Genomic DNA, 21,179 nt, shown 5'->3' on the forward strand with positions numbered 1-21,179 from the left:
TTCCGCAGTTTCGGTTACACCAAATTTACCATAAAAATCATGCCATATTTCATCTTCACGGTTTTATATTGAGTACATGCTGTCCTAAGTGATTCACATGGCGATTTTAGGTGACTGGAAAGATAATTGTGAGTAATATTCGTTATTTTAATGTACAAGTCGGTCGAAAAAAATTACGTCACGATGGCCGTTGCCCGTATGCATATTTCATTCGATATTTACTCATGTTGTAAATATGTTGTACAGAACTGAGATCAGAATATTTTACCACAATTTAGAGGAAAATTTGTCGGTAGTAGCTAAAGTGCATTCAATTGGCATTCATCATCACTGCTTTGTGTAAACGACCAACGTCTTACTTCGCGGTCAACAGATTTTAGCGGGATTCGTAACGTATAAGATGGGGTTCGGGTAAAAACAACTGACAATCGGTAGAAGTTTTTCCTTCTTGCCGCTAATTTAACAGTCGAGTCTTGCCGTGCCGTTATCGTATGGTTGTTATTTGCCATTATTGAAGTGAAAGAAATGTGAAAAGTAGCCGCGAATAATCTGTTTTTTACATTTGCAATTTGTCGCGTGCAGGGATACAGGCCGCAGAGGTATGAATATAGCAATCAACCGGCACGGCGAAGTCGTTTAGACAATGAAAAATTCACCGCGTCAATGTCCATTCGCTGCGAGTTAAACTCAGGTAACATTCGAAATCATTTACACAAGTCCCAATCCTCTGTACTCGATCGTTTAATCAAAATGTAGTCTCGATAAATCTTAACAAGTGCTTCGCGTATTTTAGAAAGCAGATTTATTCAATTTGCGGGGTGAAAAATTATCGTGACTTTTCCATTGGTGATATTCTTTGCCATTTATTCAGTGCTCTCCACAGGAATATAAAATTTGTTGAGTGTTTTCCACAGGAATATAAAATTTGTTCAGTGTTCTCCACAGGAATATAAAATTTATTCAGTGTCTTTCACAGGAATATAAAATTTGTTGAGTGTTTTCCACAGGAATATAAAATTTATTCAGTGTTCTCCACAGGAATATAAAATTTATTCAGTGTCTTTCACAGGAATATAAAATTTGTTGAGTGTTTTCCACAGGAATATAAAATTTATTCAGTGTTCTCCACAGGAATATAAAATTCGCTGAGTGTTTTCCACAGGAATATAAAATTTATTCAGTGTTCTCCACAGGAATATAAAATTTGTTGAGTGTTTTCCACAGGAATATAAAATTTGTTGAGTGTTTTCCACAGGAATATAAAATTTGTTGAGTGTTTTCCACAGAAATATAAAATTTATTCAGTGTTCTCCATAGGAATATAAAATTTGTTCAGTGTTCTCCACACGAATATAAAATTTATTAAGTGTCTTCCATGGAAATATAAAATGTGTTCAGTGTTCTCCAGAGGAATATCTAATTCACGACAGAAAGGATGCACTTCGGATGGTGAGGCTGGACCGATTGTCAAGTTGCAGCATGGGTGAGTCGCATGAATTTAAAATCACTCATTATTTCTGGCTGTTAGCTATTTGAAAATGTTCAGTTGTACCACGATGAAAGTATTCCAAACTCACACTTGTAACGTAGTCACTCATGTTACCTACAGGTTAGCATGAGATAGCAAACATTTTTAAGCGTTTCAAATGTCGGCCAAATTCGATTGGGCCACTTTTTAACTTGGATTGGTAATTAATTTTATTGAAAAATTAATGACCTGTTGATTTGAAACAATTTTACAATCAACTATTCAGCCGAGAAGCAAAAGTCTTAGTATGCGCGTACTAAGATGATTAAAACATAAACACTGTTTCTGTTGCATTTTATCCGAATTAACCAACATTTTATATTCTATTCCGTTGACACAAATTCTAACACTCAACTTTACATCAAATAGGATTGATTACTGAACTCATATTTTGTGTAATTGATGGCAAACTATGTAATTAGTTTCGAACTAGCATCCGAATATGCTTACAATGTAGTAGTTGTAAAAGAATCCCGTTACGTGACATACCAAATACGTGGGTTAGGGCAATAAATGACTTCCTTTAAATTCGTCATTAACACAATGGTTTTTTTTTATTGTTTAATTATAATCTCCGTGATACAGATATTCACAACATAGTTAAATTTTTCTCTCAAAGAAAATGTGTTTCCATTTAGCGCAAGTTTAGTAACCAAGTTTTAAAATATAAACCAGCAGTCAGGGTTATCGGAGAATCGAACTTCTATGATGCAGCTTCACATATCATTTGTAAAGAATAGTTTCTTTTGTTCATCGTTTTTACGGTCTTATTGGAATGTAGGGACAATTTTATGCCATTTATAAGACATCGATTCAAAGTGGACTGGATTAGTTAACAATTTTTTACAATACTGAATACACAATATATTACAATTTACACGACCCTTTAATAGACTGTATACTTTATCCCATCGCGTAAAGATAATTGTGAGTTTGTAAAGTTCACTAGCTCTGCATGGAGGAATACGTCGAAACCACGATTTTGTGCGTAGCTTTATACTTTATCGGACGATAATACACGTTTGGCCTTGGTGTAAGCTGCTTTGATTTCTCAGTAATCCCCAAATTCAAGCGTCGTCTTGGTACTTTTCCTTCCTGAATTAATAACTTCGAACATGGGACGCTTTCGTTGAAAGTATTCAATGGATGATTTTCACTTTCAGTTTAACGTGCTAATATAGCTCTAATACCTATGCCTAGAATGAAATATGTACGATTTATCTACGGCCCTAAATTTAATAGTAAAACATATATGTATATTTTAATATTATGACAGAAGAAAACATTTACAATATTGTCTTATCTCGCGTGGCTAGATTTATTTTATTTTTTTAATTCATCAAATCGGCCATCAGTTTATTCATTTCATTATTTCAAATTTCTTTAATTTTCAAATTATCTCCTCATCTCTCTGTTAATGTTCAAGGTACCGGACTAGGTATATACCTTTTGAATTGCTTAGGATCTCGAAACAAAGTTGATGGTATTAGATTATTGAATACGAATTGAAACCGCAAACCGTAATCGTTTTACCACTGTGACGGACGTGTTTGATACACGAAAAAAAATCGTAAGGATCTTAGTAATACTTTCGATAATCAATAGGTAGCGCTTTAGTGTAGCAGCTGTTTTAGTATATTACATGATATATAACACAGACCTTTTGGTACGTTACAACCGATTTCGCTATTTGTCGATCTTTGTATGTATATGTGATATTTAATTGGCCCGTAAAAGATGTTGTCGGCCAATTAAACAACAGTTACTTTATACGCTTAATGGCGAGAGTCTCTGGGGTAGAATTCTGCCAGTGTGGAAGCTGGGATACGCTTCAGCATCTCCTTGGGGAATATACGAAGCAACTGCCAGCCAATGTCAAGCGATTCGAATACCGTACGATTTTCGTAGCTGCCCTGAGAGATGAAGTTCTTCTCAAACTTGCCAAGGAACTCAAGGTACAGGAGATCATCAGGGGTCAAAGCCTCCTCACCGACGACAGCCTTCATGGCCTGGACATCCTTACCGATGGCATAGCAAGCGTACTGTAATAAAAACAAACGATGAATTGAGCTCAATCCTCACTGAGAAGCTACCGATTAAACCTGTGAAAAACTTACCAGCTGGTTGGAAACGTCGGAGTGATCCTTTCGGGTCATGCCTTCGCCAATGGCGGACTTCATGAGACGGGAAAGTGACGGGAGTACGTTGATGGGTGGGTAGATCTGCCTGTTGTGAAGCTGACGATCTACGTAAATCTGTCCCTCGGTGATGTAACCGGTCAAGTCAGGAATAGGGTGAGTAATGTCGTCGTTGGGCATAGTAAGAATAGGAATCTGGGTAATGGATCCGTTGCGTCCCTCTACACGTCCGGCACGTTCGTATATGGTGGCCAAATCGGTGTACATGTAACCAGGGAAACCACGTCGTCCGGGTACCTCTTCACGGGCAGCTGAAACCTCTCGCAAAGCTTCGGCGTAGGAAGACATGTCAGTTAGAATAACCAGGACGTGTTTTTCGCATTGGTAAGCAAGGAATTCGGCGGCGGTAAGAGCCAGACGAGGAGTGATGATACGCTCGATGGTCGGGTCGTTGGCTAAATTCAAGAACAAGCACACGTTTTCCATGGAACCGTTTTCCTCGAAATCTTGCTTGAAGAAACGTGCCGTCTCCATGTTGACACCCATAGCGGCGAAGACAATGGCAAAGTTATCCTCGTGAGAGTCGAGCACAGATTTTCCAGGCAATTTCACAAGACCAGCTTGACGACAAATTTGAGCGGCGATCTGTTCGAGGGAAAATATGAATTCGGTTGTTTAGTATTTTGGTAAAATAAATACAGCTGCGAATGGAATACTCGGAAGAAAAAAACACTCAGCCTTACTTCGTTGTGCGGCAGACCTGCTGCGGAGAAAATTGGAATCTTTTGACCACGAGCGATAGAATTCATTACATCGATGGCGGATAAACCAGTTTGGATCATCTCCTCTGGATAGATACGGGACCAGGGGTTGATGGGCTGTCCCTGAATGTCAAGGAAGTCCTCGGCGAGAATCGGGGGTCCCTTGTCGATGGGCTTTCCTGAGCCGTTGAATACACGACCCAACATGTCCTCAGAGACGGGGGTACGGAGAATATCACCGGTGAATTCACAGAGCGTGTTCTTGGCGTCGATTCCGGAGGTACCCTCGAACACCTGTACGACAGCTTTCGATCCCGAGACCTCAAGGACCTGTCCAGATCGCAGGGATCCATCGGCAAGCCTCAGCTGCACAATTTCAGCAAACTTGGGGAACTTCACCTCGTCCAAGATTACCAGTGGACCGTTCACACCTGATACGGTTTTGTACGCTGAAAATTAATGGAACGGATCGTTTAACGTCGGTATTAATATCATGACGTATATTCTTGTCTGTAATTTCTCATTGAGTTAGTACAGTTTATTTCCGAGAAGTCGGCGAAATATGTACCCACGATTTGGAAAATATTACGGGATACGCGGTAAACTTTACCATTCGTGAAAATATATTACCTAAACAAATCGCGTCACGTGAGAGCGTGCTACCAGAGCCATACGCCACTAGAGGGTTACGCCCACTTATCTCGCCACTTTTTCGTTACACAAATGAAACGATTATTCCAAGTTGAAGCGAGACATTCAGGGATCGCGGAAAAAAATAATGCCTAGGATACCCCACCTCGGGATCGCGAATATCAGTCATTCTCGAATCGTTTGACGCGTAAACGCGTGAACGCAACTTTCGAATGATTTTGCAACGCATGCGGCTATAACGTCCCCTGAAGAGTTGACGATTTTTTCTTTCTTTCACGATGAATGGGACGCAGAATTTCGAACGACCGAGTAGCTTGATCGATCAACGAGTTACGAACGAAGATATAACTGCGTTTAATAACTTGGGGAGAAGGCGAAGAGTTACGATTACTACAGTTGAGAGAATCGTCGTCTGCAATCGAGTCACATGACGTTCGCGTAATAGCGAGAACGACTACAGAGTAAGAGAGTGAGCGAATTGTCCGTGGAGTATTTTTGTTTCCGTAAATTATTTTCTTCCAGCTCGTACGACGAGTCGAGTCGGTCGTTTAGTCGAATAAGCAAACTTCGACTAGATCAGCTGACCCCTGTAACAGGCATTGATTCGGGCCCGAGGTACTACGCCCACTTCGGAGAGCCGTCTTGTCCGTCTGATTATCGGCTATTCAGAGTATATATTTTGGATAAAAATTATTCTCGATGTACTTACTGAGCCGCGGCTGAGAGATAAAGTCCCTCGAAACAGCGAGAACGTGTTCCTGGAGGGCTTGGCGAGCCCCAAGAGTGTTGGAGTACGACATCGTCACGATTTGTCAGGCTCAATGCTCACTCTGCAAGTCGGCTGAACAGCAGAAATCACCTACCCGACTAGCACCGCGGCTAACTCGGGCACGTGCGATCACGTGACCCGAGTATCGCTTCGTGCTGATCAACATAACTACTTTTTACCAACAATATTGGAGCTAATAGCATTTAACGACGGAGTTTTGGTAGCCGAAAATTTGAGCTTTCATTAAATAGAAGCATTCAAAGAGTGGGACATGACGGAACTGTTTCTTCATCGATTCACCTTGATCTCTTAGCAGCTCTCTATACTACTCTGCCGATTTCGATTACGTGATTCAAATTGTCGTTTGATCGTCGCGTGGATTAATTGCGATAATTTCGAGAGAGTAATATAATTTTTGTGGTTTTTTCTATTCAAACGGGAGTAAACACCAAATGATACTTTGGCAGTTACGTGCATCGCATAAATCTATGAAATTCGAAGATCAGTAGCAAAGCCGTTGTTAGGACGAACAAAAAAAATTTCCCATACCGGGAATCGAACCCGAGCCTCCTGGGTGAAAGCCAGGTATCCTAGCCACTAGACCATATGGGAGAGATGGTTACAAGTTGGGTTTTGGCACAGTTCAAATTGTATTATATATTTATTGCGTAACAATCCGATTTAAGGCTGATTTAGGGCTAATTGAAGTTGGACTGCATATCTTCTGCGCATCTTATTGCAGCCCACTAATGGACTATTTTCACATTTGAAAGCGAGGCTGACATCAGATGCTTGAGTGCAGAATACTTTGAGATACTTTACGGTAGAATTTTGCGTGGTAAAAATAATGTCAGGTAAACAAATATACGGCCTTATTGCAATACTGCCTGTGTTGACTCGTTCGGTAATTATTGTTATCATATTTCTAGAAAAATTATCCACGTTATAAAGCGAAAAAATTAAATACATTATGTATAATTTTTTGTACTTATCGAGTTTCGATACCGTCAAACACCGCTCCTGAACGTAAGAAATATGAATTATTGTGCTGCCGTCTATATAAGAAATCTGCAGAATGGTTTTGGCGCCATTCGAAGTGATATCGGTCCGCTAGGTTGGCAACGCTGGTCGCGGGTCGGAATGAGTTTGAGGCAGGGGATCCGACACTTGGCATCGGCACTGACCATTCGGCAGTCAGAAGCTTGCCGTCGGCCGGTTTGGTCGCGCGAGCAGTTACGAGGTCGGTGCAACGCGTCGATATTGTTTCCGTCATTTGGGTGTGCGTTGGTTAAATTAGATGCCCGATTATGGCCGCTGCACTGAAACGGGTCGCTTGCCTTACGAGGACGCTCACCGCCTCTTGGCCAGCGCGATGCCAAGCCTCGAAAAGCTACTTCACTTATTCCATGGAACCGGGAATGCCCATTCCCGACAAGCAGCCCGTATGGACTTCGACCGCAGACGAAGCCATGGAAAAGGCCTGCATTAAATCAGGTATTGCAATTCCAGACGTGCGATCATACCTGCAATAATTCGTTTCATGCATTTCTGCGTAGTTTCCATACCCACGGTCCTAACCACTCACGATCAGTTTTCGCTCCTCTCCATTTGTACACCAAGCTCCGCAAAAGCTTCGGGAATTTTGCCTACGCAGAACTTCGTACCTACCAGTAACGTTATAGCACGGCGATTTCGATTCCGATATTTTCCGAGACTCCCCTCATTGCAGGCGTCGCTGTCGTTCGAATCTTGGACGCGGATAGCGAAGCGATCGATAGAGAGGGAAAAATATCTGGGATTATTTTTAACCCTTCCGAATTCAACGTAGATAATACACCCCGGTTATTTCATTTGCCGTTCTTATTCAGATCGATGTATATGCATCATTGCAACTAGGTCGGCTGCTCTGAAACTCTCTTGTAACAGCCAAGCCTTGATCGCAAGGCTCATTGTAATCAAGCGCAACAATTTAGCCCGATAATAATCTTGATACGTGTACGTATGTGTTCTTCGTACGTGTTGCGATAGGTTCTTATATTGTAGTTGTATGCGGTGATCGTGCGTAAACCGTTCCACGTCGCCACTTTATCCCGTGACAACTTGAAACGCATTCGTACCTGGTTGCGTGTAATGTAATGCTGGGTTTGCGACACCGGTCATAAAAGTATGCGAAAGTTTATGGTGTTCACTATCTTTGCGGCACCGACCTAGACTAGCGCCTTTATTCCACGTTTATCCAGTCTTGCAATTAATTTTCAGCCATCTAATGGCTCGCTTCCAACTACAGAAATGAAAACAAGTTGACCACTACACAGGCAGATTTCAGCGTTGAAATAACTCGGTCGACTACACAGCTTCGCGGATATATGGGTCAGGAGCTCATTTTCCAAATGCAATGACAAGTTATTACCGTTCTAATCTGGAGCTTTGCTTCTATGTTATTGGACGCTGACTTGTTAATGAAACTCTCCAACGTGAAGTTGAAACTGCTTCTTTCGCCGACGACGGTTTACGCGATCAAGAAATTATTCGACCCCCGTTACATCGATTGGAATTTCTATTGATTCGACTTGCGTATACCGAGTTGTCGTCAGTTTTTCTCTGCGATTGCCGATGTGACTGTTTTTCATTGTGAAAAAAACAAAAACAATCGTACGATTTCAATTGTTCTTCGGACAATGTGCTGAGTATATTCTAGCTGATAACGAATTAAGTATGTATATTACGGATAATTGATTCAATTCTGCCCGGACGTAGCGGGAATATTGCTGACGACAAGGTCGAAAACACAACCGCTACGTTGGGTGATGATCTGGTAGAGTCTGGAACGGCTAATCTGCGGCACAATTTGCATCGTATGTCAATAGTGCATTCGATTCGGGTTTTTTCATACGTCTGCGGTTTTATCTACGAGCAATTAAATCCACTACACTTTTTCTGCATATGTACTATAATACGCGCTGATTTCCCAACAATGCTCATTCTGTAAACACTAAAACATGTCAAAATGTGTAATATATGACGTATAACCGTAGATTTTAATGACGTCTCGGTTGTTGTTTGTATTTGGTTCAAAGAGGACTTTGGAACTCGTAGTTACTTATCCTCTGCTTTAATAATAACGCTGCCGATAAATCGCTCGATCGCTGCGTACGAATACGCGTATCGTAACGTTCCGACTGTACGTATTTCTATTGGAGATTGAAAAATGTATTTGCTATTTGCATTTTCGTTTTCGTATAACGTACAAACGATACGACGATTAACGCCTACTTTCAGGAAGACAAAACGCGCGTGTAGTCACAAAGTCCATTCGAAAATGCCTGCCTAACCGAAGACGTAAATTCTTCACCGATCAGGTCAAATTTATCTTATATATATACACGTATTAAAGATACGTGCAACTGCAGGATGTTACACTTTTTTTTTTTTTTTTTGTACAGCATTCGTTGCAAGCCACGCGATACATGGCTATTTAGTATTCGTTCCGCTTTTTGTTTACTATACGCAATGTCACCGAACTATGACCCGAGTGACCCGCGATACATTATAAATATTTCTGTACATTTTTGTTTTCTTTTCGTCTCGTGAAAAATACGTGTATACAGATATCGGTATTAATTCCTTATGCTAGATACGAGCTTTGTTCTATAGTATGAAACTTTATCTCCATTTCTACTGATAACTGATGAGTATTATATATGTGCGGAAGAATAACAGCCGGTTCTATAGAATGTCACAACAATTCCAAATTCGTGCAGATCAGAGATTGGATGGTATGATATTCTTTTCGTCTTAATCGCGTCGCTTTTTTTTTCGAAATGTTCTCTCGTTTAAAATTTTTTTAACGCACGCCCGTGTATCCGGTTTTTGGAAATTAACTGATACTACCGCATGGTCTATAAAATGAGGCCAAATTTTACAGTTTAGTGGGTAAGTATAAGTATGCACGTTAAAATATGATTTATCCAAATGCGTTTTCCGCTTCTTTTTTTTCATCATTTCTTGTCAAGCCAACAATTTACGAAAACTGCAAGATGCTCTTTTGTGCTAAAGTATTCGGCATCGAATAAAAACGGAAATAAACATGTGGACGATTCTGTTAATCGTTTTTTTTTACCACACTCGCGTTTGAAAACACCTGTGAGAGGTAAAAGATTTTTGCACAATTCCACCAATTAGCATCGAAATAGCGAACACCAATTGATTGGATTGAAGATGTGAATAACTGTCTAACTCCTTTCAGACGATCTGGTGTTTGCCCAGGGCGCAGCAGCCACTCCGCTAGAATTGCTTAGAGCATTGACGAATTACGGAGTATGCCAAAACTTGGAAAATGTCAAGATTGTCCACATGCACCTCGAAGGGGAGGCTCCGTTCGCACAACCGGAAGTCGCGAGTACGTGAAACATCTTCGACGGAATATTGATTACCGAAAAACTTGTGTAGTCGTTTGTAATCGATATTATTGTTTTTTACGTTTAAACTTATTTTCAATTTTCAGAACACTTCAGATCTATGAGCGTTTTCATGGGGGGAAACGTCAGGGCAGCGGTAAACGAGGGCAGAGCCGATAGCATCCCCATCTTCCTTCACGAAATTCCAAAGCTCTTTATGCAAAAAATATTGCGACCAAGAGCGGCCCTCATTCACGTCAGTGCCCCGGACTCGAGGGGCTACTGCTCGTTGGGAACAAGTGTCGATTCCGTAAGATCAGCCTTGGTTAACTCCGAGATAATAATAGGTGTGTGAAACATCAGGGTAATAATCTGTAAAGCCTTTCTTCTGCTTTACGGTAATCGATTCTTGCAGAGAGAATTTTTAGTTTTGTCAGAAAGTATCGTGTAGTTCTTGCGTACGACGAATAGACGGAGATTTTATATACTTTACATGATTCACTTCGACAGCACAAGTCAACAAGCACATGCCTAGAACATTTGGCGATGCTCTTATTCACCAAAGTCATTTTGACTACGCCGTCGAGCATCACACTCCCCTGCCGACTCACGGAGGTAAACCACCGAGCAAAGTTGAGTCTCAAATAGGCCAGCTCATAGCGGACAATCTTGTCGAGAACGGAGCAACGTTGCAGATGGGCATAGGGAGCATTCCTGATGCGGTTCTATCCGCTTTAAAGGGTCACAAAGACCTGGGAGTTCACAGTGAGATGTTCAGCGACGGGGTCGTCGATCTTGTCAATACGGGCTGCATCACAAATAATAAAAAAGTCAGGCACCAGGGACGCATTGTCGGGTCCTTTTGCGTTGGCACCCAAAAGCTGTACGATTTTATGCACAACAATCCGTTTATCGGTTAGTTGCCACTCGGTCTATTTAATTTGTCTTAGAGGCAAAATATAAAATAGTAGTAAGTAATTGTACAATTTTCCGTTCTCGGCAGAGATGTTGGTGGTCAATTATGTCAACGACCCTCATATAGTGTCCCTGCAGCCAAAAATGACTGCCATAAATTCGTGCATCGAGGTCGACATCACTGGGCAGGTATGTTCTGACAGTATAGGCACCAGAATGTATTCTGGATTTGGTGGACAAGTTGACTTCATACGCGGAGCTGCTATGGGTAAGGATGGCATGGGAAAAGCCATCATAGCATTACCGTCTGTAACGAACAAAGGAGTGAGCAAAATACAACCCGTACTGAAACTAGGTGAGAAATTCTTGTCGAAATTTTTCAACTCGTGATGACGAATTCAAAAAAAAAATTACGCGACTCTGCGACGACTATTTAATGTTTATTTGTTGGTTTTAGGAGCTGGCGTGGTTACTACAAGAGCTCATGTTCGTTACGTTGTCACTGAACATGGAATAGCAAGCTTGTTTGGTAAAACGCTGCGACAGAGAGCGCATGCGCTGATAAATATTGCACATCCCGATCATCGGGAATCTTTGGAAAAGTCGGCGTTTGAACGTTTGAAGTGCATGCCTTGTCCCTAAGTCCAGACGCACCGATACACTCTGACAGCCTAAAATAATACCTAAAAATTATGATGCTTGTTCCTTTGAAAGATAGTAAGGTTTATACGCCAGACGTGATGCAAATACGAAGGAACAGTGATTATATTTTTTTAAAACAAATCACGTTATCCCTAGCTGAATTCTTGCTGGTATAACTCTGCTATAATGCGCCAAAATATATTTCCTTAACGATTTTAATCGTCGTGAATAAGAGAACAGCCGATCCAGACATTGAATGTTACAATCAAAAACAAAACTCCAGGTATTCCGATCTTTACATGGAAGAAACTTGGAGATATTGGATCGTCGACTAAACCAGAAACGTACTGCGTGTCAGTCGCGATGAGATTCTAGACCTCGTTTACCATTTTATTTTTAACGCCGTACGTGGGTGCAGTTATCTATGGATTGATAATGACGATAGAAGAAAAAAAACTATTTAAATGTCACTGTGTATAGTAATCGTATACACGGATAATAAACTAATACCAACAGGAACTTAGCCTTTTAGTCTCACGGTTGTCGCAAACTCGATCCTGAAATCATCTTGATCCTACAGTGAGGGAGAAAACAAACCAGCAAACTACTCTTTAACTGTCCGATTGGGCGATGGTTGTATTAAAAAAATGTACATAATAAAATAAAATTTTGCCTTGCGACAAACAGTTCAGCTCAATTAGAACATTAATAAAGCGATTTCGAAAATTGTGACGAATGATTGGGATGGGAAAATAACTGTTCAAATCTAAATTTTCCGAATAGTATAGCAATCGTTTATAAATAATTTATAAAGAAATATATATATATATATATTTTTTTTTATCATATCGTTTCCATCATTTTTAATAACGAGATGACATTTTACCGATATGTGATTAATGAATGCTATGTGATCAAGACTGCATTGTCCGTTTGTTGCAGCAAATTGATCAACGATATTAAGGGATAATAATGGCCCAGTTATCACGAAAAACTTAATTTACTAACACAAAGTCATAATATTACAAATATCTTACAGTGCATCCCTACAAAGAATCAATAATAATAATCGTAACGATAGGCGAGTTGAGATCTAGGTAATGACTAATGAAAAAAAAATCAAATAGACGACACACTCGTAGTCGTGCTTAAAAATTGATACCCTCTGGCAAGGTTCCCTCCTCGCGTCTCTTCTCAACAGTTTTGAAATACTCTGAAAAGTCGACGTACGGTTTGATTTTAGTATCTCTGTTCACAGGCTTTCCACCCGGTGGGTACATGTCTGAAGTGGTCGAAGTTTCAGTCGTTGATGTATCACAGTTTTGTTGATCGGACGTATTTGTTCCGCTGCTCGAATAGTAGTCATTGTCCATTCGCGATGGTACGGGCACAGTTTGCACGTCGGGATTAAACCTCACCGACTGAATAGTAGGGCTTTTTAGGACGTTGGGCAAAGGAAAGTTAAAGTTTCTCACTAACAATGTTATGTCGTCTCTTTTTCCAGTAGTCAACGTATTCTGGGAATTGCTCATGTTGACGTCATGATGTATCCTCACTATTTTATCCACTACTGCCTGCGCCACTCCCGTCAATGTCGACTGTACCCTAAACTGGAGACAAAAAGTACTCGTGAATCCCTTTCGCTTGACCAGACTCGAACAAACATCTTCCCATTGTTCATAAACGTACCTGTTCGACGGCCATTTGGGCCAACTCTTTGTTGACCTGATCAGTTCCGGTCGCTTCCTCCAGCGATTTGTAGAGACCTCTCGACATGAGTAGCAAAAATCTACACGAATCGTCGAGTTCTATACCACCGTGTATCTCCGGCTCTGCTATTATTGGCTCTGTGCTCGCCGATGCCAATTCCTCAAATTCCCTGTATCCCCCTTTGACTAGGTAATTGCCAAGGCATCTCGTGTTTTCCTGGTTTCCAAGGTGTGAACCTAGAGAAGCAAAGTTACGGTTACAGCGCAAGCTGATGTGTCAAAGAAAAATATTTGGGGGGTGGGGATTCTCTAAATTGTCTTATTTTGTACTCATTTCACCCTATTACGGTAACTTATTGTTATAGAGACCTTGTTTAACAGAGTCAATGTCCAATCCAAGCTGAGACAGCCTCAACAGCTCATCCTCGTTCCTCAGATCGTGATCTACACTTAATTGCACGACTCTCAAGACCTGATTGCTGTCAGTTCTGCAGAGTAATGCTCTACTGTCTCCGACGTTTGCTACGTATAAGCGTCCGCCGTAAACTAAGGCTACCACCGCGCTTGTTCCAGCCGACAATTCGCTGTTCAAAGAACTCAACTTGTCCACCTAAAAAGAAAGAAAAATAACAATTGTTAGACACGATCACAGTAGATTTATTACAACGTTTGTTTCATATGTCGTAGAACACAAAAACAAGTACCAAGTATGGAAATTTTTGGTAAGTTTCATACGAATTCAGCCCATCCGGTATGTCGAATTGCAGACTAGCCCGTTCTGCCAGAATATCTCCAATAGAGTCTAGATATCCACGTTCCACGGTAATGAAAGCTTGCCTGAGAAAAGAAGCGACGACAATATTAGTCCTAGGTTTGATTCACCTTTCCAAGAATATAGGAAATTACTTACCTTAATACTTCTTTAACTTCCTCGTCGGTCGATTTGCCACTGAGCTGTCCTAAGAGAATTTCAGCTGCCATACGCTGAAGCGCGAAAGTAGCCGCCTTCGTTCCCTCGTGTCCATCGAAAACTCCGTATAAAAAAGTCGAGTCGTCGTACCGACAGTGAAAACTACGGTCTTCGAACGGATGATCCTCCTGCCGGCCACCATCCTCCCTATATATTTGATTCGTTGAAAACCCCACACCTATGGAATCGCCATAAAAATTTTCACCCATTTTCAATTAGAAATTGATTCGAGCGTTTTTCATCAAACATTTTGGACTTCTGTTATTTTTGAGTAGTCTTCAGTTAGGCTAGACTAGGTTAGGACTTGTTGGAATTGTCAATCGTCTACCTGACTGTTTGCAAACCGGCAAGTCGTCGGTCCAACTATGCTGGGCGTCTTGATACGTTAGCAAATTAGGCCTCTCTGCTCTGGTCGGCATCTCGACAATTTTATTCTACAATCACTACGCGTTTCCTACCCACGGAGATTGACGCGTACCTCCATTTCCCATTACGATAGCATTATGAACTATGCATGCCTTTCGAGATGAGTCAGGTGGGCGAATTCTGCCAGCGAATGAAAATCACTCGATCAAACACAGATTGCGCACGCAGCTTATCGAGCGATCGGATCAAATGGATCAAATGAAAGAAAAAAGTAACGATAATGAACGTGATCGTGGGTCGAGAGAATCGGTACGTTTCAAATGATGTACAGCTATATTGTTTTATACGTTACAATTTATCAGTAGTATTGAATGTACGATAATTCTGTCTTTTACTTCGCAACTCGCAGCTAAAACGGCATATCTGTGATACCGGACCTAAACCTGGAAAAATCAGCTCGGTGAGATGGCAAATTGCAACTCCGGTTGTCTATCTGTAGGTGCAGAGATGACTTTTTATGTCGAAGCCCGCGGTACGTAGTTATTTCCATCTCAACGATTCTGAAGTTTCGCTTACAATTCGAAGGAAATACATTGATCAGAAATTTTCCACGGACTGCATGCGCGTTGACTAGACATTTACTGACAGTTTCATCGAAGCCAGTTGTAACTGTCACGCTACGGGTAATTCGATTCTAGTCATTTGAGCATGGTTTCAACTTCCCCGATGACGTCAACGCCGTCCAACTTGTCCAGGCGACGCGCGAGGTCGCCTTTGATCAATCCTTTGAACCCCTGTTTGTCAACCCCTTCCAGGAACCTGGAACCCGACGTCGGTATCATTACTCTTGTATACCGATGCTGCATCCGGTGTATCCGATTCATCCACATTTACCACCGTGTAATCAAAATTTCTCACTTTTCCAAATCGTGTAACCGTTCTATATCTTTCTTGATCCTCTGGACCTGCTCCATGCGAGAGACGTTCAAAAAATTGACCAATTCCTCGGTACCCATGTCGGTTAAAGGTACGTCTGAAAATGTTCGATAAGGAGGCAGCTGAGTTTATCATCTTTTTGAAAATAAAGATAAATTCGGGTCTACCTCCGAAGACCGATCTTCTCATTCTCTTATCGTGAGTATGATCTAGACGGATTTAGAGCATCTGCCGTATATTTTTCAACTCACCTTATCTCAATAGGTGAGTCTTACGGAAAAACTAGCTTATTTGTTATTCTGTTAAACCAGGAACCCTGGTGAAAAAACCCCTGGTACAAATAATTGTACGAATTTCTATGGAAATATCTACGAAGTTTTACGGCAATTTCTATGCAAAGGTACAGGATTTGGGTGAATTCGTAGTTTTTCTTAATAATAATAATCTACGAAAAACTGTACGAATCGTTACGATATCTCGAGTTCAAAAACTATGGATCGACCCAAATCCTGTACTTTTGCATAGAAATTTGCGTAAAACTTAGTAGATATTTTCACGGAAATTAATAGAATTATTTTCACCAGGATATAAGTATATCCATGCTAGAACACACGCCTGGTTCATTCCCTTGAAACAATACCCGGTGGTGAGTTGTCCGGGGTCAGGAGTGTCGTGATATCGGGCGTCGAGGCGACCGCGTCGTCGGGGATCGTCACCGGCACTCCGGCTCTGTATATCTGCTCTAACGGGGTTTGCTCCGTGTACGGAGTCGGCCCTCGGGACATCATCTCGTTGTAGGTCAGACTGACATTACCGCCCTTCTCGACCGATGGAGAACTACCGCCGGACTCGACGTTCCTATTATTATCTTCTCGCGGTCGAACGGAGGGCGATGACGATTCCTGTAGCGAATGACGACAGAATATTGTACAGTTTTTAATTTCTTATCACGCACTCTCTTTCCCCCCCACTGTGGATAATTTCCCACGTTTCCGTGCTCCTTTTCCGGTCCCTCGTCGTCTTCGCCGTCCTTCGAAATCCTCGAAGTTTCCCTCGCGCCGCTCTTCGACGCCTCTTCATTTTCCAACGCTTCGCCGAGTTTCGCGTACTGCTCGATAAGGTCGTCCTGGACCGCCTGGATGCAGACGTTCACGTCGCCCGTGTACTCGCCCTCGGTGTTCTTCAAGTCCAGTAAAAACCTCAGACACCAATGGAGCTGAGCTATGCCTGGGACCGAGCGGCAATTCGGTTAATAACATCGTACTATGCACCGCAGGATCTTCTCCGTCATAATTCCACCGAAGATTCTTATTTACCGATGTATTTTTTGTCCGGGTGAAAAAGCATCCAGATAACGCCAAACGCGTGGTCGTGGTAAAGCCAGTAAGGTGGCAGATGGCCGTTCATCACGGATCCGGGGGACGGTTTGCTCGGAACTCTGAAGGAGTAGATGAGCGGCTGGATGTCGACGATGTCCTTGTTTTTTTCTCTACCCGGTTTCTTCGCGGCGCTGCGTAGAGTCGAAATTAGCAGAGATATTACGCACGGTTTGCACGCGGCACGCGCATGCCTTAATCCGAAGAAAAATATCAACTCACTCCGTTTTTTCAAGGGCCGAATTCGACCCGGTTCCGCTCCTCGTCCGATTTGATCGACCATTTTTAGAACCGTCCGATGCGGAATTCCCAGTCGCCGAGGATTGCGATGTTCTTGATCCTCTGCCCGAACGCATCGTTCGGACGATAACGGGGACGCGTGACGATGCAGGCAAGTACGATTTACGGTGTCGTTGAATGGATCTTCACATTTTCGTAGAAAAATATTTACGCGCAGTGCTTATTCCACCCGTAATTTATTAATTTTTAATTCAAAATTTTTTTGGTTAAAAAAACACGACTGTCGCAAAACAAAAGCGTGACTAAGAAGTGTAATCACACGCACGATCGCACGTGCGCGCGGTGAAATTCGTGCGAAATTAACGAATCAATTGATTATGTCGGAGATCTGAATGTCGTCGGGGTCATCCTCGAGGTCGTCGGAGTCTTCCTGATCCGGCGGTGGCGTCACGATTTTACCCGATCGTTTTAGGTTCGCGATTACCTGCATCAGTTGGCCAATGTTCTGCGGATATCCGTCGGCCTGTTTCAACCCCCGGAAGTAAGCCTCGGTGTGTTTCACGTGCTCTATCGTGATGTCTTTGTACGCGTGCTGCGCCAGCATCATCACCGTGCTGAATGCGATGCTGCACATTCGAACCTGCAGCGAATAATAAGATCAAATCTTTTCCAACGGAAGTAGGAGAAAGGCGGTCAAAGTGGACCCGTGTGAAATTTTCTTGAATATTTTCAAAATTGAAAAAAAGTCTCAAATTTATTTATTCACTTGCATCGGGAGACTTTTAGCGTCAAACTTTTCCTATAGGACTTTTTCCGAATCCTAGTAAAATATAGTTAATTTGATGTTAACAATCTTCCGATGCAATTGAATAAATAAATTCCCAATCTTTGGTAATTTGGAAAAAAATTCGAGAAATTTCAGGTAGGACTCACTTTGTCCACAATTTCTCAACTATGCGGTCGACGCTCGTCTTTTGTCAGGATTTCCTTTGTTGGTTGAAACCAGATGACTCATCGATTAAAATCTCGACTTGTAACGTTAATTCCTTAATTAGCGCACCTCGTCTGTCCCTACCCTACGTACCTACTCTTGGCAAACGAAAGGAACTCTCGTAATAATATTTGATACTTGGGGAGTGGCGGGGGGAGGAGGGCCTATCCTGCCAAGCTAGACCCATTGATTGCTTCCTTTCGCCTTCGTCTGAACGTTTTGGGTGTTGCAGCGTACGTACGGCAGCCGAAAGTTTTTCTTGGGGCAGCTCAATGGCAAAACGACCGACGATCAAGTTAAAGAAGTATTAAGGAGTGGAATTCCCGATATTCTTGGAACGGCGAATCAAACGTAGGGCTAATATTGTCGTCACCTCTCTTCTCGGGCAAGCTTTCATTACCGTGATACGTGGATATCTAGACTCTGTTGGGGATATTCCGGCAAAACGGGCTAGTTCGCAATTTGACATACCCGAAGGGCTGAATTCGTACGAAATTTGCAAAACATTTCCTTACTCGGTAGTTATTTATTTATTTATTTATTTTTTTTATCCCAATTAATATACCCTGATAATACCGTAACGGTAGCATTTTTCATTATTTTTTCTACGTGGAAAAGTTGAATTCTTTAAACAGCAAATCGTCGGCTGGAACAAGCGCGGTCATAGCCTCAGTTTATGACGAAGACTCGTACGTAGCTGGAGGAAGCGACTGAAACTGATTAGGTCGACAAAGAGTTGCCCAAATGGCTGTGGAACAGGTACGTTTAGGGAGGACGAAAAGTTGTTTGTGCGAGTAGGGAACCTTGCCAGGGGGTATCAATGTTTGAGCGCGACCACGAGTGCGTCATCGATTTATTTGACTTTTCTTTTTCATTAGTCATTCATTACCCAGGTCTCGACTGATCTGTCTCTTCGGTACGCGGCGGTCGTCATATCGTCAAATCCTTACGACGGGGATAGATTCCGGCGCCCAATCGTCGGGGTGACGACGAAACGTAGCAATGGGCCTAGCTTGTCACTGGTGGGACTAAGGGGCGGAGCGAGTAGGACGGGCCCATCTTCCCCCACCACTCCCCAACACCCGCTTAATAAATAACGACTGGGGATAAATACCGACCAAATTGTTTCTTTCCTCATCCTTGGAAGGTTTGTGAAAATTCGAACACTTCATTTGCGTATCTAGTACTTCGCTGATCGATACTGTCTTCGCGTCCGCACTTGCGGCTAATATTGTCGATTTGTTGTTCTGAAAACGTGATTTTAATTTGTGGTCTCAGTTGGCGACTTAAACCTGCACTTTCATCGAGAGAAAGACAACTTTACGGTGCTAAACTCACTTTGTACTCGAAATCTTTAGCGATCTCGGTTCGAGACGGATCCTTGTGAGGTGAAGTGACGTGTTTCAAATATCCTCCGGGACGTGGAGCGACGAAGAATAGTTCCGGGTGTTTGTCCTTGAGAAAAGCTCCGGCTGGAGTCATTTTTTTTCCACTACCGCTCGAGTTTTTATCTTTGTTAGATAGTTTGCTTGATGTGTGCGGAGTGACATCGTTTAAACTTGAATTGGACGGCTTCATATCAAGCGTGCTGAACTGGAGATTTTGACTGAAAAAATAAGCCAAGCAATTGGTATACGGAACAGGCAGAGGAGGCGTGTTTTCGGTTACGAATGACCTGAACTGCACGGCGGAGTCGATTTGTCGAGAAATTTTCCACGTTTTCAAATGTTATGGACAAAGTTATGAAGTGTGTGAAAAAAAAAAAAAAAAAAAAAACTGACACAAATGTCAAATGGATAAACTTCTGTGAAAAATCCGAAACATAAAATCAATTTTTCGGCAAATAAATTTAACCAAAATTCAAGTAAGTATACATACTGTTGTAGCATTTATATCGTACTCGATCAAATTCCGTGCATGCCATACTATATTCCCTTCTAAAATTGACAATGAAAATAAATTGGAACAAAATTATCACATACACCGCATACCTACATCATCTCACCTTGTAATTCGCTTTCAGAGTAATACGCACTACGGACAGAAACGAAAGGCTCCTCTTCAAACGATCCACCATCGTCACATCTGTATGACAATTCCTCGATACATCCGAAAGAAAACAATCCGCTACCGCATCCCAGCAGTAACGGAAAAAACAGTTTCGCTGAAAGTTGCGTGAAAGTAACAGCTAAGAGAAGCAAAATCATCTCCGGAAGTCGATAATATGGCGAGTAGACCCGGTCTTGCCGGTCGCGGCGGCCAGTGCGGAGCGGGTCCGTCGGGGGCGGCTCGGGGGTCGAGGAATCCTCCGAATTTGACGCGGTCGGCGCAACTAAGGGCGGCAAAATCGGCGGCCTTCGTCAAGGAGCAAACGGCAAAGGATCTGGCGGAGGCTACTCGAATCGGTGCGAGTTGCGGGGCGCAGCGGAAGCCGCGGGTTCCTCGTTACACGAAGGGCCCGCCGCCGGCGGAGCCGCGCAGAATCGACATGACCAAGCCGACGATGACGAAGACGATGTTGGCGCGGATGAAGCACGCCGAGGAGTTGACCAAGAACCTCGCCGCCCAGAGGAACGAGGCGACCTTCCAAAAGCGGGCCGTACGCCCGCCGCCTCCCGGGGGTCGCGTGCCCAAACGTAAGGCCCCATCGCCGCCTAGGCGGCCGCCCCCGCCCTGCGCCGAGCCACGGGAGGACTGGAGGCCCCAGGGCGCCCTGCAGGAGGCCGCGGTCTCGCATCCGGCCTTCCAGAAGCTGATGAAGATGCGGGAGACCAGGGCGAAGAAAGGCGC

The 21,179-nt window shown here is 42.7% G+C and overlaps 3 protein-coding genes, 1 long non-coding RNA gene and 1 other non-coding gene across 5 annotated transcripts; 1 reads left to right on the forward strand and 4 right to left on the reverse strand.

Moving 5' to 3' along the window:
- Nucleotides 1-2,056: 2,056 nt before the first annotated feature.
- On the reverse strand, nucleotides 2,057-5,947 carry Vha55 (V-type proton ATPase subunit Vha55). Its single transcript, XM_046616102.1, has 4 exons — nucleotides 5,788-5,947; nucleotides 4,410-4,876; nucleotides 3,646-4,311; nucleotides 2,057-3,570 (listed from the first exon to the last, which is right to left on the reverse strand). The coding sequence occupies exons 1-4, from the start codon at nucleotides 5,876-5,878 to the stop codon at nucleotides 3,304-3,306; spliced, it is 1,491 nt and encodes a 496-aa protein (XP_046472058.1). The 5' UTR covers nucleotides 5,879-5,947; the 3' UTR covers nucleotides 2,057-3,303.
- A 440-nt stretch (nucleotides 5,948-6,387) lies between these two features.
- On the reverse strand, nucleotides 6,388-6,459 carry TRNAE-UUC (transfer RNA glutamic acid (anticodon UUC)). The gene has a single exon. It is a non-coding gene; the product is annotated as a tRNA-Glu (tRNA).
- A 62-nt stretch (nucleotides 6,460-6,521) lies between these two features.
- LOC138190568 (uncharacterized) lies at nucleotides 6,522-7,898 on the reverse strand. The gene is made up of 3 exons (XR_011176617.1): nucleotides 7,433-7,898; nucleotides 6,853-7,370; nucleotides 6,522-6,772 (listed from the first exon to the last, which is right to left on the reverse strand). It is a non-coding gene; the product is annotated as an uncharacterized lncRNA (long non-coding RNA).
- On the forward strand, nucleotides 7,155-12,485 carry LOC124214099 (4-hydroxybutyrate coenzyme A transferase). Its single transcript, XM_046616104.2, has 6 exons — nucleotides 7,155-7,341; nucleotides 10,094-10,246; nucleotides 10,352-10,591; nucleotides 10,755-11,159; nucleotides 11,248-11,514; nucleotides 11,617-12,485. The coding sequence occupies exons 1-6, from the start codon at nucleotides 7,155-7,157 to the stop codon at nucleotides 11,799-11,801; spliced, it is 1,437 nt and encodes a 478-aa protein (XP_046472060.1). The 3' UTR covers nucleotides 11,802-12,485.
- LOC124214100 (TGF-beta-activated kinase 1 and MAP3K7-binding protein 1) lies at nucleotides 11,943-15,011 on the reverse strand. Its single transcript, XM_046616105.2, has 6 exons — nucleotides 14,809-15,011; nucleotides 14,421-14,658; nucleotides 14,215-14,347; nucleotides 13,880-14,120; nucleotides 13,491-13,747; nucleotides 11,943-13,411 (listed from the first exon to the last, which is right to left on the reverse strand). Exons 1-6 carry the CDS (start codon nucleotides 14,897-14,899, stop codon nucleotides 12,950-12,952), a joined length of 1,422 nt encoding a protein of 473 aa, XP_046472061.1. The 5' UTR covers nucleotides 14,900-15,011; the 3' UTR covers nucleotides 11,943-12,949.
- Nucleotides 15,012-21,179: the final 6,168 nt, after the last annotated feature.

The sequence above is a fragment of the Neodiprion pinetum genome, chromosome 3 (genome assembly GCF_021155775.2).
Source record: "Neodiprion pinetum isolate iyNeoPine1 chromosome 3, iyNeoPine1.2, whole genome shotgun sequence".
NCBI lineage: Eukaryota > Metazoa > Arthropoda > Insecta > Hymenoptera > Diprionidae > Neodiprion > Neodiprion pinetum.

Bases quoted from the DNA above. Each gene is read 5' to 3' on its own strand.
- LOC124214099 (XM_046616104.2), top strand. From the start codon at position 7,155: ATGGCCGCTGCACTGAAACGGGTCGCTTGCCTTACGAGGACGCTCACC. The intron at 7,342-10,093 runs GTATTGCAATTC...AACTCCTTTCAG, and splicing joins AAAGGCCTGCATTAAATCAG to ACGATCTGGTGTTTGCCCAG. The intron at 10,247-10,351 runs GTACGTGAAACA...TTCAATTTTCAG, and splicing joins CGCACAACCGGAAGTCGCGA to AACACTTCAGATCTATGAGC.
- Vha55 (XM_046616102.1), bottom strand. From the start codon at position 5,878: ATGTCGTACTCCAACACTCTTGGGGCTCGCCAAGCCCTCCAGGAACAC. The intron at 4,877-5,787 runs GTAAGTACATCG...ATTAATTTTCAG, and splicing joins TATCTCTCAGCCGCGGCTCA to CGTACAAAACCGTATCAGGT. The intron at 3,571-3,645 runs GTAAGTTTTTCA...TTTTTATTACAG, and splicing joins CCGACGTTTCCAACCAGCTG to TACGCTTGCTATGCCATCGG.
- LOC124214100 (XM_046616105.2), bottom strand. From the start codon at position 14,899: ATGCCGACCAGAGCAGAGAGGCCTAATTTGCTAACGTATCAAGACGCC. The intron at 14,659-14,808 runs GTAGACGATTGA...GCGATTCCATAG, and splicing joins GCCGGTTTGCAAACAGTCAG to GTGTGGGGTTTTCAACGAAT. The intron at 13,412-13,490 runs GTACGTTTATGA...TTTTGTCTCCAG, and splicing joins CCCAAATGGCCGTCGAACAG to TTTAGGGTACAGTCGACATT.